A 12,897-nucleotide genomic window follows, 5' to 3' on the forward strand; every position below is an offset into this window, starting at 1 on the left:
TTTATTGAAAGGCACAGTAAGTTGCTTTGTTTGTTGTCTGCCAGCCTGCCTGCCTAGAACAAAGTATAAATAGCGTTTACTGCAGTTATGGAGATTTGAGTAATATATTTTGTAATAAGAGGGGCAGTGGTGTATAACATGAAAGGAGTGCTTCAAGTATTTATCTAAGAAGTTGTGCATTTGTATTTTTTAAGTAAAACAGTGAGTAAAAGGTATTTATTCAAACAAAAATAAATGTCCAAGACACTAGTTACATTGTGGTCTGACTGTAATACTGTGTACAATAATTTCGTTACAATGTAGGAACAATACCTGACCTACATGCTGCCTAAATGCATATAAAAATCTTGAACGATGTGTGTCGAGTCGAGTAAATCAATTTTGCTGTTTCATGCTTTTCCTTCTTTAGATCTAGCAAGATCAAAGAAATAAGGAAATAAATGAAAACGGAATTTCTAGGGAGGAATTACTCTAAGTCTGATTGAGAGTAATTCCTTGGTCTTGGACTCAAATCTACACCCGGGGAGAAGTTGTTCGGCCCCCAAGCCAGTTCTTTGAACAACCCCCATAAAGCGTGATTCAAACACTCGACCCCTGTTGACGTTGTTGTCTTCGCTGCGACCAACGATTACCACTCGGCCACCTCTGAGATCCCTTGGGATCATAGTTAGTCTATTAACTATGCTGGGTTAGGTTGGTGTGTTTCCGCCTAATATGGGGTTCTGACTGGAGTGCATACTCTGTTAGACCAATAAAAATGGGCTAAACTCAGCAAAGTAAAAATTTCATTAGGTGGGAATAGCATTTCGCAACAATCTAGACTTTGAAAAATTTCAAGTCGAGCGTTCTTCCGCAACTGTTGACTTAGATCAAGCCTGGCAAACTACATATCCCACAAGTGTTGGACGTTGTCGGAGATCAAAACAAGTGTTTTAACCCATCACTTTCGGTAATGGAATTGGATGCCGTTGGCGAAACCCATGAAAGGTTTTGACATTTTTTTTTCAATTTGCGGAAAAAAATTAGACAAATGTATGGGAAATTAAAAACGTAACCGAACGCTTTTTAGCCCAGCTACATCCTTCAAACTCGGCAAATAAAAAGAATGGCTCGTCAGTGGTGTTAACGCTTATATAACACATGTACAAAGATAGCAGCCATCATTAACATAGTGTTAACCCAAACAACAAACAACAGCTAACCGCAAGCAAACTGGGAAGAAAGCAAAAAGTCATCATTAAACTAGTGTTGCCCCAAACAACAAACATGCATCAGCTAGCCGCAAGCAGACTGGGTCTTTAATAGATCTTTTATTTGACTACCGAGCCGCCGAGCCACTAAAGTAATAGATCTTGTATTTGACTACCGAGCCGCCAAGCAACTAAAGTAATAGGTTTTGAAATTGACTACCGAGCCGCCGAGCCAGCTAAAATAGTGTAGCTAGAAAAGTGGCCCTGTATTCTGTAGTTTAGCTGAAAAATTGCATAGCATTCGGCTTCCTGACCTTGTGAAATGAATAGACCTCGAATGAAACCTCAAATTATCTTTACCTCAAGCTGTAAATAAACTTTTACCGACGTTTGCAAGAACTTGTTGAAGCGTTGTTGTCGAGTGCGCACGTGTTTACGCTGATGGGTTGTCATCATCACCCGGCCCAGTCACGACGTAGAGTCTTTTTCGCAGACTCTTTTTATTTTGCGTCATAATTGATCAATCACCTTACATTCTGCAAAACACCCCATACTACTTGCGCGCCCACTTTTGGCAAATTTTTTCTGCATAAAGGTCTCCGCACACGTGGGGTCAAGATGGAGGGACATGAAGCAGCGACAAAATCATGTGTTGTTCATGAAGTAGCAGGGACGATTTTGCGGCAGTTTTGCGACATGTTGCACGGATTTCAACTCGTTGGACTGCGTGCAACATGTTGCAGGGACAAAATGTTGCAAGAATTCGTGTTGCACGCGCCAAAAATTATTAGCACACTTGTCGCTGCGACATGTCCCCGCTACATTTTCTTGCTACACGTCCCTGCTACATGTCCTCTCAGTGTGAACAACACATAATTTTTGTCGCTGCTTCATGTCGCTGCGACATGTCCCTGCGTCTTGACCCCACTAGCCTGCAGAACAGGCGGTTTATTTTTTGCGGGGGTTATTGCGAGGTCGTTATTGCTAAAGCTCCCTAATTATACGCGCGGACTTCAATGATGCCTGCACGGGACTAATTCGAACAACGTAAGTAAGAAGACGAATTTAGCGGTTAGTTATTTTATTGTTATTTACGTATCCTCATTGGACCCATTAGGACTGTTGAGGCCGAAACTTTCATTGTTACAAAACATAAATTACTTTTAGCAACTGAACTGGAAAATAAACTGTATCGTCAATTTTTTGGATCGCGACCAGTTGGGCGCTCTAACCAACGTAGATACGAGAGACTCGTGGTGAGCTGGGCCATTTACTAGGTTGATGTCTACGTTGGTTAGAGCGCCCAACTGGTATCTGGGAGGCCATGGGTTCGATTCCCGTTGAGGACTCAGAATTTTTCTTTGTCCCATGCTCGTGTCATGTTGAACATCTCACCTTTATTATTTATTACCGAGCTTATAATCTACCATCTTTATTATTTACTGATTCACAAATAATTTTATTATCCCCAATTACCCCTTTTCTGCACCAAGAAAATACCACTGGTTAAATTGTTTCAGTGACAGTTGTACATAATGAACAATGTACAAAGCGTTCGTTTTTTGCGAGTTGTTAAAATGACGCGCGGAGGTAAAGAAATTTTTTTCACTGTCTTCAAGTTTGGTTTGGGATCAATTTATCAAGATTGCTAAGCATTTTAAATCATAAATTGGTCTTTCAGCGTGTCTAGTAGTAATAAAGGTCCCTTTCAGAAACGAATTATTTGTCAGAATTTAGTGCGCAAACAGTCTGCCATGGTTCCTCCTCCAGGATTGAAGCTGCTGGCTGGGAAGCACCGGAGTGTTTCACTACTTCTCTTTATTTTTTGCACTCAAAAAAAAAGCCGGGAATAAGGGGGGTTGGTAGGCTGAATTTTTTAGACCTCCCTATCTGGTCGCCATCTCCCTGTAGATGGCGACCACACAAAGATCGAGGGAGGTCTGAAATTCAGGCTAGGTGGGGGGGGGGGGTTGCGCTAATAAAAGCCTTCGGGACTGAGAGTCAATGAGTTAATGCATCGCAAATCGCTTTCAATATTTACATCATTTCCCTATTCATACAGATACAGTGGAACCCCGTTAATACGGACACCAAGGGGACAGGCCAAATTGTCCGTATTAACGGGGTGTCCGTATTAAGCGGGGTCTGTTTTATCAACACAATGACGAAAGCAAACGCAACAAACCGTTGTTTAATTGTACTATAACTGTAACAAATGAAAACTGTGAACTCTCTGACTAAAATTAATAGTTTTACGAAAACCTTACGATCTAGTCAGACACTCGAACTAAACTTTTATAAACTCAACTGTGGAATTATTTGAAAATGTCCCAACTTTACTATATACAACTACGGTAATAAAACGCATTTCAACAACAACAGAACGTTTTCAATAAAGTGTCCTTTGTAACTAAAACTTTGGCCGTAACCATTCTTAAACTCTACAAACTCATTTGAAAAAGTCGGTAACTACTTTGCACGGAAGCGTTTAGATTGCGACACAACCAAGCGGACCGAAGATTCAAAACCTTTGCAAAGCACGCTATTAAGCTACTCTTTGTAATAAAATCGTTTTAACTCATCGAATTCTGTCATTATTTGACCAGGGTCCAATGTCTTCAAGTTAGCAAATAATCGCGACAATGAAAATTGACAGTACACAGATAAACGGTGTCCGTAAAGCGGGGTTGACAATGTATGACAGTTTGTCACTCGGGACACAAAAAAGTGTCCGTTGTCCGTATTAAGCGGGTAAAGTAAGAGAAAATGTATGAGGTTTTCGCCGGGACCAACGAAACTGTCCGTAATACCGGGGTGTCCGTAATAAGCGGGTGTCCGTAAAGCGGGGTTCCACTGTACTCCATGCAGAATAGTCGATATCCCGAAGAGATCTTTGATTAGTAAAGGACATGATCCTGTAGAAGCCTAAAATTATTCGATTATAACTGAAAACTTTTAAGACAATTGTCCATATTCACAAGACTTGCCTACAAGTCGAGCTCACAGAGAACGAAACGCGAGAGCTTTCGTTCGCGCCGGAGTCTACTACCACCAAACAGGAAACGAGAAGCGAACTTGTTTTTAGTAATTTATTGCCCCCGCAGGGTTTTGGCCCAGAGGCCAAAACCCGAGGAGGCATCATTGTAATCCGCGCGAATATAGAGTATATATATACAGTCGAACCCCTATTAAGCGGCCACCCATTAAGCGGCCACCCCCTATTAAGCGGCCAGTTACTAAAGTCCCGAAAACATTGTCAGTATAATACTGTAAATATAACCCCCTTTAAGCGGCCACCCCTATTAAGCGGCCGCGGCCACCTTTCTGCCGTCCCGATGAGCGTTTTTCTATTGTTTTTACCTCTATTTAGCGGCCAATAAGAATGTAATATACGATATTTAAATTGATTTCCAACAAGCTCAGACCGTGACGGCCGATAAAATCATTCAAACACAGGTTTATCGTCGTCTTCCTGTGATTCCGTTATTCCTTTTCACCTTATTTTGTATTGAAATAATGTAACCTTTTAAAAAGACCTTATGCTAATTTCTGACAAACCCCTATTAAGCGGCCAACCTCTATTAAGCGGCCAGTTGCCATTTCCCCGAGGGTGGCCGCTTAATAGGGGTTCTACTGTAGTATATACCAGGAAAATTCTCGATTTGACCAAAGTGAGCGCGCAAATGGTATCGGGAGTCGTGTAATGCCGACAGCAAAAATTTTTTTTGGGATCACTTTCTTGGGGAGCTTGGAAACCAGGCTTGATTTGGTAGCCGAGCCTTCTCCTCACAATGTGCAAAATTTTCATAGAATATCCACTGAAACTTCTTGAGAGTATCAGGTGTTTGTTTAGAAATGTCAAGCGATTCAAAAAATGATTTTTGTTTTCTAGTTGACGAAATATCCGAACTTTGGTATACTATAAAATCGCTATATTCTCGACAAAAAGTGCTAAAAACGCCTAATCTCTCTGTTTTGTGGAGGGGGGCAGGGGGGGGGCGGGAGCCCGGAAGTAAAGGGGCTGGAAGCGGGAGGAGAGAGGGCGGGAAGCGGGATTCTTAAGGTGGTGGGAACCGGGAGAAAACGAGTGAAATTTCGTAACATTTCATTATATTTCGCAATGGACATGGAACAAATAAGAGAGAGCAACTACGGAAAGGGGCGGGAGGCGGGAGTAAAAGGTACGGGAAGCGGGAGTAAAAGGTATGGGAGGCGGGAGGTTCAAACCCCTCTCACCCCCCCCCCCCCCCCCCCACTGTTTTCAGGGGCCTCTCGTTTTGCGCTGACACCCAGTTCTCTCGCGTTTCTTTTCCCGCGTTCAAGGATTGAAGAAAAATACGAGAAAATAGAGGGTTCCGAAACAGTCTAATCTGAGGAGGGATGAAGTAGGTCCAGAGGAGCTGATACCTTTCTTCAGTGCAGCTGACCAAGCGATCCTTGGCGCGAAGGATCACATTAAAAAGAATGAACTTCTTTCAAGCAATCTCATTCGCTAAAGTGTTGGCGGATCTATTGTTGACCAATTATATCGCTCGTTAGATTGATGACAGGGTTACGAGAGATCAAGTCGGTTGTGTTGTGGGGCGCCGTGAATGTCGAGAGGAATCGGGAAAAGTGTACTTGTATTTGGGTAACTTTTATCAAACAGATTCAATCCGTCAAGGCTTCAATTTAAGGCCAGAATACACGAAGTTATATATTTTATTTGAACAGGTGAGAGTTATAAATGAACACAAAAACATACTCATTGGATTGTGAACATCTTTGCAATAAGCTTACATTTTTTTGTCGTCGCCACGTGTGTCGGTCGTAAAGGAAATTCTGTATTATTTCTTGTTTTTATCATTCTGAGAACCTAGAAGGTTAATCCACAGTCTTTCTTTCTTTTCCATTTTTTTTAGTTGTGGTTAGGTTTTGTGGTGTTACTGGTGTTCAAGACAGAAAAATAACTTAAAGGAGACTTGAAGTTCGCCATTATTTGGCTCCCTTCTGTTGAATCATCGCTTCGTGACGAAGAATTAGTTGTGTGGACAAACAAATACAGTGAGGTGGAAACCTTTCAGTTGTGGAACAGTAGTGTCACTTTCAGAAAATCGATCTCTTGCGTTGGTTTTTAAGCCGTATGAGTTCAGTTGCAACGAAGAACTCCGCTGAAGATATAGCCAGTACAACACAGGAGGACGTGGTAGGTATTCGTTAATGTTTCTTCGAAAGAAGATTTTCTTTCAGAATTTATTTTAGTCATGTTTATCTGGATAGCTTCTTGTCAGGACTGGGAATGTTAATGTTGCCGAACGTTTATGTATTTTGGCTATAAGATGCTTTTTAATCTCTTCCTTATAAAATGTCTAGCTTCTGATGGCTGTAGCTAGAACTTGGCTCAATAATCTGTAAGTTTATGGGGCGCCGTTTGTTATAAGTTTATGTAGCTTTATGTGGAGCAGTTTCCTGGTATCCCGTGTTCTGTTTGTTGAGAAAGACTTTACTTGGTGAACTTATCATAAGAGTGAGGAGCTATTATATTAAGTTTCCCTTCACTTATAATTGTTTGGTGAAACTATCGTTTCTGTCACAAACAGCTGAGTTTTGGTTTGAAGAACGTAGTTGTCCATACACTGATCTCCAGCAGCCCTGTTTTGGATGCAAACAATTTTCTTGTCCATTTCTTACAAATGCAAAGCCTGTATTTCATGTGATTGATAAAATGACCACAAAAAATTGTGTTTGTTTTTTTGCTTGTAGAAGGGAATTTATTGAATGTCATTATTTATGATCTCTTGATTACAAGGTCACAGGCCGCATTATCCACAGTTATAAGGTTATGCTGTTAAATGTTATTTTGTGTGGCTTATTACACAAAGTGTAATGCCACATAATGCTGTCAGCAGAAATATTTAAGTAATAATAATTATTAATGAACCTACATTGCGCAAGTATCAATCAAGGATTTTCACTTGCGCATTACAATATTTATAATAATTTAAATTACTAAATGGCCCTAAAATTACGAGTATTATTGAGGGCCCAGTTGTTCAAAGAGTGGATAACGCTATCCATAGGATAAATCGCTATCATACTATTCTATCCACTGGATAGTGATTTATCCGGTGGATAATGTTATCCACCCTTTGAACCACCAGGGCCTGGTTCTTGTTTCGTTGTGTGGTTCCAGAAAATGCCATACCCCCACCATGGAGGGGTGGTGGGTCAAAGGCCCAGGCAATTCTGGAGAGGAGGGGGGTTGTAACTGAAATTGTGTTTCTAGACAAGTTTGGCACTGTGCGACCTAGTTTTTAAATCACATCTTTGGCCTAAGTTTTTGATACACAATCGTGTTAAATTTAACACAGGTTTTCTTCTCCGGAAAGTGCATTGGAAGCTAACACGCTCACAGAAATCCTCTTTGGCACCACCATAACTTGTTACCCAGTCTGATTAAAAATGTCATGTGGATTGACTGATGACTAGCATTGTTTGTTTCTCATGTTTGATCAAAAGAAAGTGGTTCTTGTTGGTGAAAAGTTTCATATTTGAAGACCGGCGGGAAAGAACGGCCGCTGGACTTTCTGGCTAAATCAAACATTATCAAAACAGCTCCAAATTGCGCATGCAGGTTTGTTTACGTGCTAAACACTGTCCTTTGTTTCATTTCACTAGTCTTTCGTTCGTTTTCGAAAAATTACACATGCAAAAAAAGGCATTTTGCAAGCTTACGTTCTCCCAGTCAGCTAGCAGTCTGAGTTTTCCAACGCATCGCGTGTACATCTTTCCCTGCAGGGTTTTCTAAGCATCTACGGAAGGCGAGAAACCATTTTACAAAGCATGTGCTCGACTCGCTGCTGTGTTTCTTGTTGATTTGAGTAGAGTAGGACTGGATACTGCATTGTGACGTAAGGTCACATGTTAGAGGCGGAAGAGTTTGAATTGAGCGAAATGGCGCTTTTGAAAGTAAAACGAAGAAGTTTATAGTTTTAGCTCAAGTGCGGCTGCCAGGTGGTTGAAGGACATCATTAAGTCTGAATACCCGTAAGTTTACAGCATCGCTCGAAGAACTGAGTGATGTTTCTGCCTTTGTTTTGTACAAGAGGTTTCTTGCCGGGAACTTCGTCAACGCGAGTTTTGCAGGGTCCGCTTGGGTGCTGCCGCAACAAAGTTGCCGAGAAGTGACCTGGTTTTAGACTTTAAAAAAATTCTTTCTAGGTTTGGCAGGGGACCTTCCCTCGCAAAAAATTTTTCTGTGCCTCATTAAATATTCATCAATCAATAAATCAATCAATCGATTCGTGCCTTAGTTTATCTTGTTTTCGCGGGATTTTGTAGATGTGCGATGATGTAAGGAGTGGAGATAGAAGTGAGAGCAAGCCGGCGGCACTTAACTGAAAGCAAAACTAGTATAATGTGACAACACGAGCAAACATATTCAACCAACAATCAGTCTTTATTTCACTTTCACCTCAAATTACAGCTAACGGAAACAGATTACAATAGTCTTGCCCGAAACAACAAAAGGGAGCTAACCGCAAGCAGACTGCAGTGAAAGCTAGCCGCTTGAAACGCTAACGCTAACCCTAACCCTTAAACTTGGGTTTAGCTTTTTAACCCTAAATTTGAAATGAAACCCTAGCGTCGTCAGACCCTAACCCTAACCCTTGGGGTTTAGGGTTAAGCTTTTTTCGCTAGGGTTAAGCTTAGGGGTTAGGGCTAGGCCTGTAATCCCAAAACTTTAGCTGGTTTCATTGTTTTGCGGAACAAAAGGTTTCCTTTGTTTATTGTTTGTAAAAGAAAAGTCAAAAAGACGCCGCGCCAGCAAAAACCTTGTCTTTTTGCATGTGTAATTTTTCAAAAACGAACGAAAGACAAGCCAAATGAAACAAAGGGCAGTGTTAAGCACACGTAAACAAACCTGCATGCGCAATTTGGAGCTGTTTTGATAATGTTTGATTTAGCCAGAAAGTCCAGCGGCCGTTCTTTCCCGCCAGTCTTCATTTATTATCTTTAACAGTACGTATTGTTTTCCGATGTGTTCTGATCGATCAGTTATACACAATAATTTTATGTATACTAGAGAAAGTGTTCTGATGTTTATAACATATGCACAATTTCTTTTAACTTTTTTTTCCCAGAGCAAAATGCCAGAATGAGTTTGGTTTGGTTTTCAGGGAAGCGGGTATTTTTCTTTACAAAAACGGAAATTTCTGAGAGGGGGGGGGGATTTACCGTATTTATTTGGTTATAAGGCGCACGGTTTTTTCAAGGATAATCTGTTTTTCTGTGGAAAGTTTATGCCAAAATTGGGGTGCGTCTTATAGCCGAGTATTTTCGCCCAACAAAATCTTATGACCGCCATTTTATCGTAACTTACAAACAAAACAAGAAAAATGAAAACACTTAATGTTGGTCATTGACTTTAAGATTGAACAAGAAAACAGATATAAGAAACAGCAAGTTTCAATGTAAAGTTTATTGTATAAACAAGTTTTAGCAACGCGTGTCTATGCCAGCATTTTATTGAAACAGACAAAGAAAATCAAGCATACTCATTTGAAACAAACCTTTCTAAGCATGGAATGTTGGAAATGACTTTAGAAGACAGGGAAAACACCAAAAAAGCTTGAGAATCTTTCAAAACCACCCGATAAACAAAGTACGAAGCGATACGAAGCATGCTTGAGAACTTGGTAACCAAGCTACAAACTCAGTGCTCACTGGTAACTTCACATCTGCCAGGTTACTAAGCAGCTAAGTTCGAAGCATGAACGATGGAAAGAAGTTTTGCTCAAGTGGATTTACGTATTTTTTAGCAAGAAATGTTACCTTTTCACTCGAAGATTGTGCCAAGGAGTATGAGCAACATTCAATCATTTGAATTCTGTAAAAAGAACTGTCCATAAATTGATCACCGAATCTCCAACTCATGGTGCGTCTTATAACCGAGTGTTTTTTGTAAATTTTCAGTTTTGAAACTTAGCATGACAAAGTTGCCAAGTTTGGGGTGCGTCTTATAACCGAGTGCGCCTTATAACCGAATAAATACGGTATCTGAAATTCCCTCCATATTAGGGGTATGAATATTTTCTGTAACAATACATTCATTTTTTTTCTTTTCCATGTTTTTGTCACTGTTACTAACCCCATACCTCCATTTGGACAACACCACCACCAAAGTTCTGGGTGGGAAGGGTGAGGAATAGAATGTGAAGGAGGGAGAGGGGGGGGGTAGGGTGAAAGGCTGGTGAAGAGTGAAGTGAGGAACACTTGCATAATCAAATCAAAATATTTGGATTTGAAGGTAATAATCAAAATTAAATCAAATCAAAATGTATGTGAATTGGTTCAGCCCTAATTTTCTTTAGAAAAATTAAATTAGTGCATGACAATTCAGGCTTTCAAGGCCCATGTTCACGTGTTTGGCTTTGTTTTGTTTTGAAGTGACAATCTTGTTTCAAACCAAAATAAAAAACAGCCGCAAAGCCAAACAGGTGAACATGGGCCATTAGTATATTAATATTTTGACTGGTTGGAGATCTGCTGGAATCTCAGGGGTAATCAAGAGTTCATGAGATGGTGGAATTCCCCTCTTATTTTTAACTCTTACATTCAGACCTTTGAAGTATTTGTCACAAATGCAGAAATCTGACAGTTTTGTTCTTCACTATCGTTTTCTGAATTTTGTTACTATTGTGATCAAAGAAGTATTATATTTGCACCATTTGGATTAATCTAGAAATTTAACAGTATTCTTTGCATTAATCTCCTTTAACCCATTGACTCCCAAAGGCTTTAGCGTGCACCTACCCCCCAAATTCCCGGCTCTTTTACAGCATTTAAAGGAGAAGTTTACTCTAAAGTGTCCATTTTTTTCTATACGCCACAAAATCCTTTTCTGAAATAGCCCAAAACTTGACAACTGAATGCCGCCATCTTGGAGCTGGTAATGTAGGCGTGATGTCAAAGAGCTCAACCTGAATTTTGGTGGGAAAATTAAATACTTGAAACTCCTTTTTTCTTTGTAGTGGCTTTTTTTGTCAAATTGCCTGTTTGTGCAGCTCCATATTGCTCAAACAGAGCTCCAAGAGATACAAATTTTAACTTTACTTTTTTCTTGTTTGTATCTTTTTCTCTGTCTCTTTCCTTTTTTATTTATTTACATGTACAACCAGTCATAGCATTCAAATTTTTCTAACAACTCAGCCTGTTTAGTTATTTCTATTCTGAGAAGTTTTTTGCCAATTATTAATTTTTGTTCATGCTGTAATTGGAGTAAACTTCTCCTGTAACACAAAGATTTTCCATTTTAGATCCCCTTAAAAATTGATTGGTGTTTCGTCCTTTCATTTTAAGCTTTAAAATGGTATTCTCCGTGTTCAGAATGGTGAACAAGACCTGGAAGTTTGTTAATACGTGTTGCGAGGCGCAATGATCTTCTTTCATCCTAGGACCCCTAGAGTCCTCTAAAAATATGTGCAGAAAACAGATTCTGATTGGTTTATTTGCCCTAATTATCTATAGAACAATAGGAGAACCAAAAAGTTTCCAGGGGGGAGGGAAAGGGCATTTGTCAACAAGTGTTTTTACAGCCGGTTATGGCTGACGCAAGAATTTGGGGGGTGGATTTTGCATGGCTGGTTTCAGCTGGCAGGGAGCCAATGGGTTAAGGCAAGTTTGAATGGGTTTGTTCCTCCATTGGTATTAATTTAAGTCAAGTTAATTTAAAATAAGATAACAAACATGGATTTATAAGGTATATCAAAAGTAAAACTTTGTTTCAAAGTCTATGTGCATTTGCTTGTTTAACTGCTAATTGGTGTATCTGACAATGTTTTTCCAGGTTGTTCCTTCTAATTTAAGAGGGTCTCTCAATCCTAATGCTGCAGTGTTTGATTGTTTGAGGTGAGTGACAATTTTCAACCAATATTAACATGTCTCTGAAAAATTGTTCTGAAAGCAGGAATACGAGGAATACAAGTGAAAGTGTCTTCCCATGACAGCAGACGGAGATGGAGGGGTGGGTGAGAGGTGGAATGGGAGGGAATGGATGGGTCGGTAGAGTGAAAGGCTGAGTGAAGTAAGGGATTGCTATCATTATTTGTGAGAGACGCAAACTGTCTTCCCAAGACTTTGTATTACATGTACAGGTCTGTGATTTTCAAGGAAGAAAGCTGATAAACTTCAAGGCCCTGTAGCATCTTTTTTTCCAAGTTATTTGCATATTTGGGTGGTATTTGGCAATGTAATGTGGAAATTAGGAAAGAGAACTTCTGATAATCAGCCAGGACACCGTCCCTTTTAACTTTTTGTTTTGTTATTTCTTACAAATACCTATTTTTTTTTTCAGTCATATGACAATTTCTGATGTTGGTGATGGTTCAACTGTCACTCCTCCAGTGACTCCTCCCGATCAATGGCAGGAACCTAGATCATCAAATGAGTTGGACAACATGCAGTACAGTCCAAACGCAGCAGTAAATGGTTATGGGCCTTACAGTGCTCCTGTTACACCTGAACTCATCTCTATTCCACCAGAATTGTCTCCAGATAAACTTCCTGTTGAAGAATTGAGAGTTCTTCTTAGGCATCAGTTGGAGTTTTACTTTTCCAGGTTGGCTTTACTGCTCTAGAAACCTCAAACTGTTTTCTCCTAGTTTCTTGCTCAAAAGTAATGCAAACAAAAATTGTCATGTTTCATTCTTTGTTTTAGCAAATTAAT

The 12,897-nt window shown here is 40.0% G+C and overlaps 2 protein-coding genes across 3 annotated transcripts in view; one reads left to right on the forward strand and one right to left on the reverse strand.

The window, feature by feature from the left end:
- Window positions 1–5,409: 5,409 nt before the first annotated feature.
- The window catches only part of LOC144630318 (uncharacterized), a 63,333-nt gene continuing 55,845 nt past the window's right edge, over window positions 5,410–12,897 (reverse strand). Inside the window, exon 3 of the mRNA XM_078488665.1 lies at window positions 5,410–5,419. The gene's annotated coding sequence lies outside the window, so the exon portion shown is untranslated. The remainder of the gene's footprint in view (window positions 5,420–12,897) is intronic.
- Window positions 5,743–12,897, forward strand: part of LOC144630350 (la-related protein 4B-like) — a 37,160-nt gene continuing 30,005 nt past the window's right edge. For both annotated transcript variants that reach the window (XM_078488708.1, XM_078488709.1), the window contains exons 1-4: window positions 5,743–5,903; window positions 6,092–6,375; window positions 12,019–12,080; window positions 12,526–12,789. In XM_078488708.1, the coding sequence (XP_078344834.1) occupies window positions 6,313–6,375; window positions 12,019–12,080; window positions 12,526–12,789 (389 nt within the window). In that variant the 5' untranslated portion in view covers window positions 5,743–5,903; window positions 6,092–6,312. The remainder of the gene's footprint in view (window positions 5,904–6,091; window positions 6,376–12,018; window positions 12,081–12,525; window positions 12,790–12,897) is intronic.

The sequence above is a fragment of the Oculina patagonica genome, chromosome 11 (genome assembly GCF_052425735.1).
Source record: "Oculina patagonica isolate OP01 chromosome 11, crgOcupat, whole genome shotgun sequence".
NCBI lineage: Eukaryota > Metazoa > Cnidaria > Anthozoa > Scleractinia > Oculinidae > Oculina > Oculina patagonica.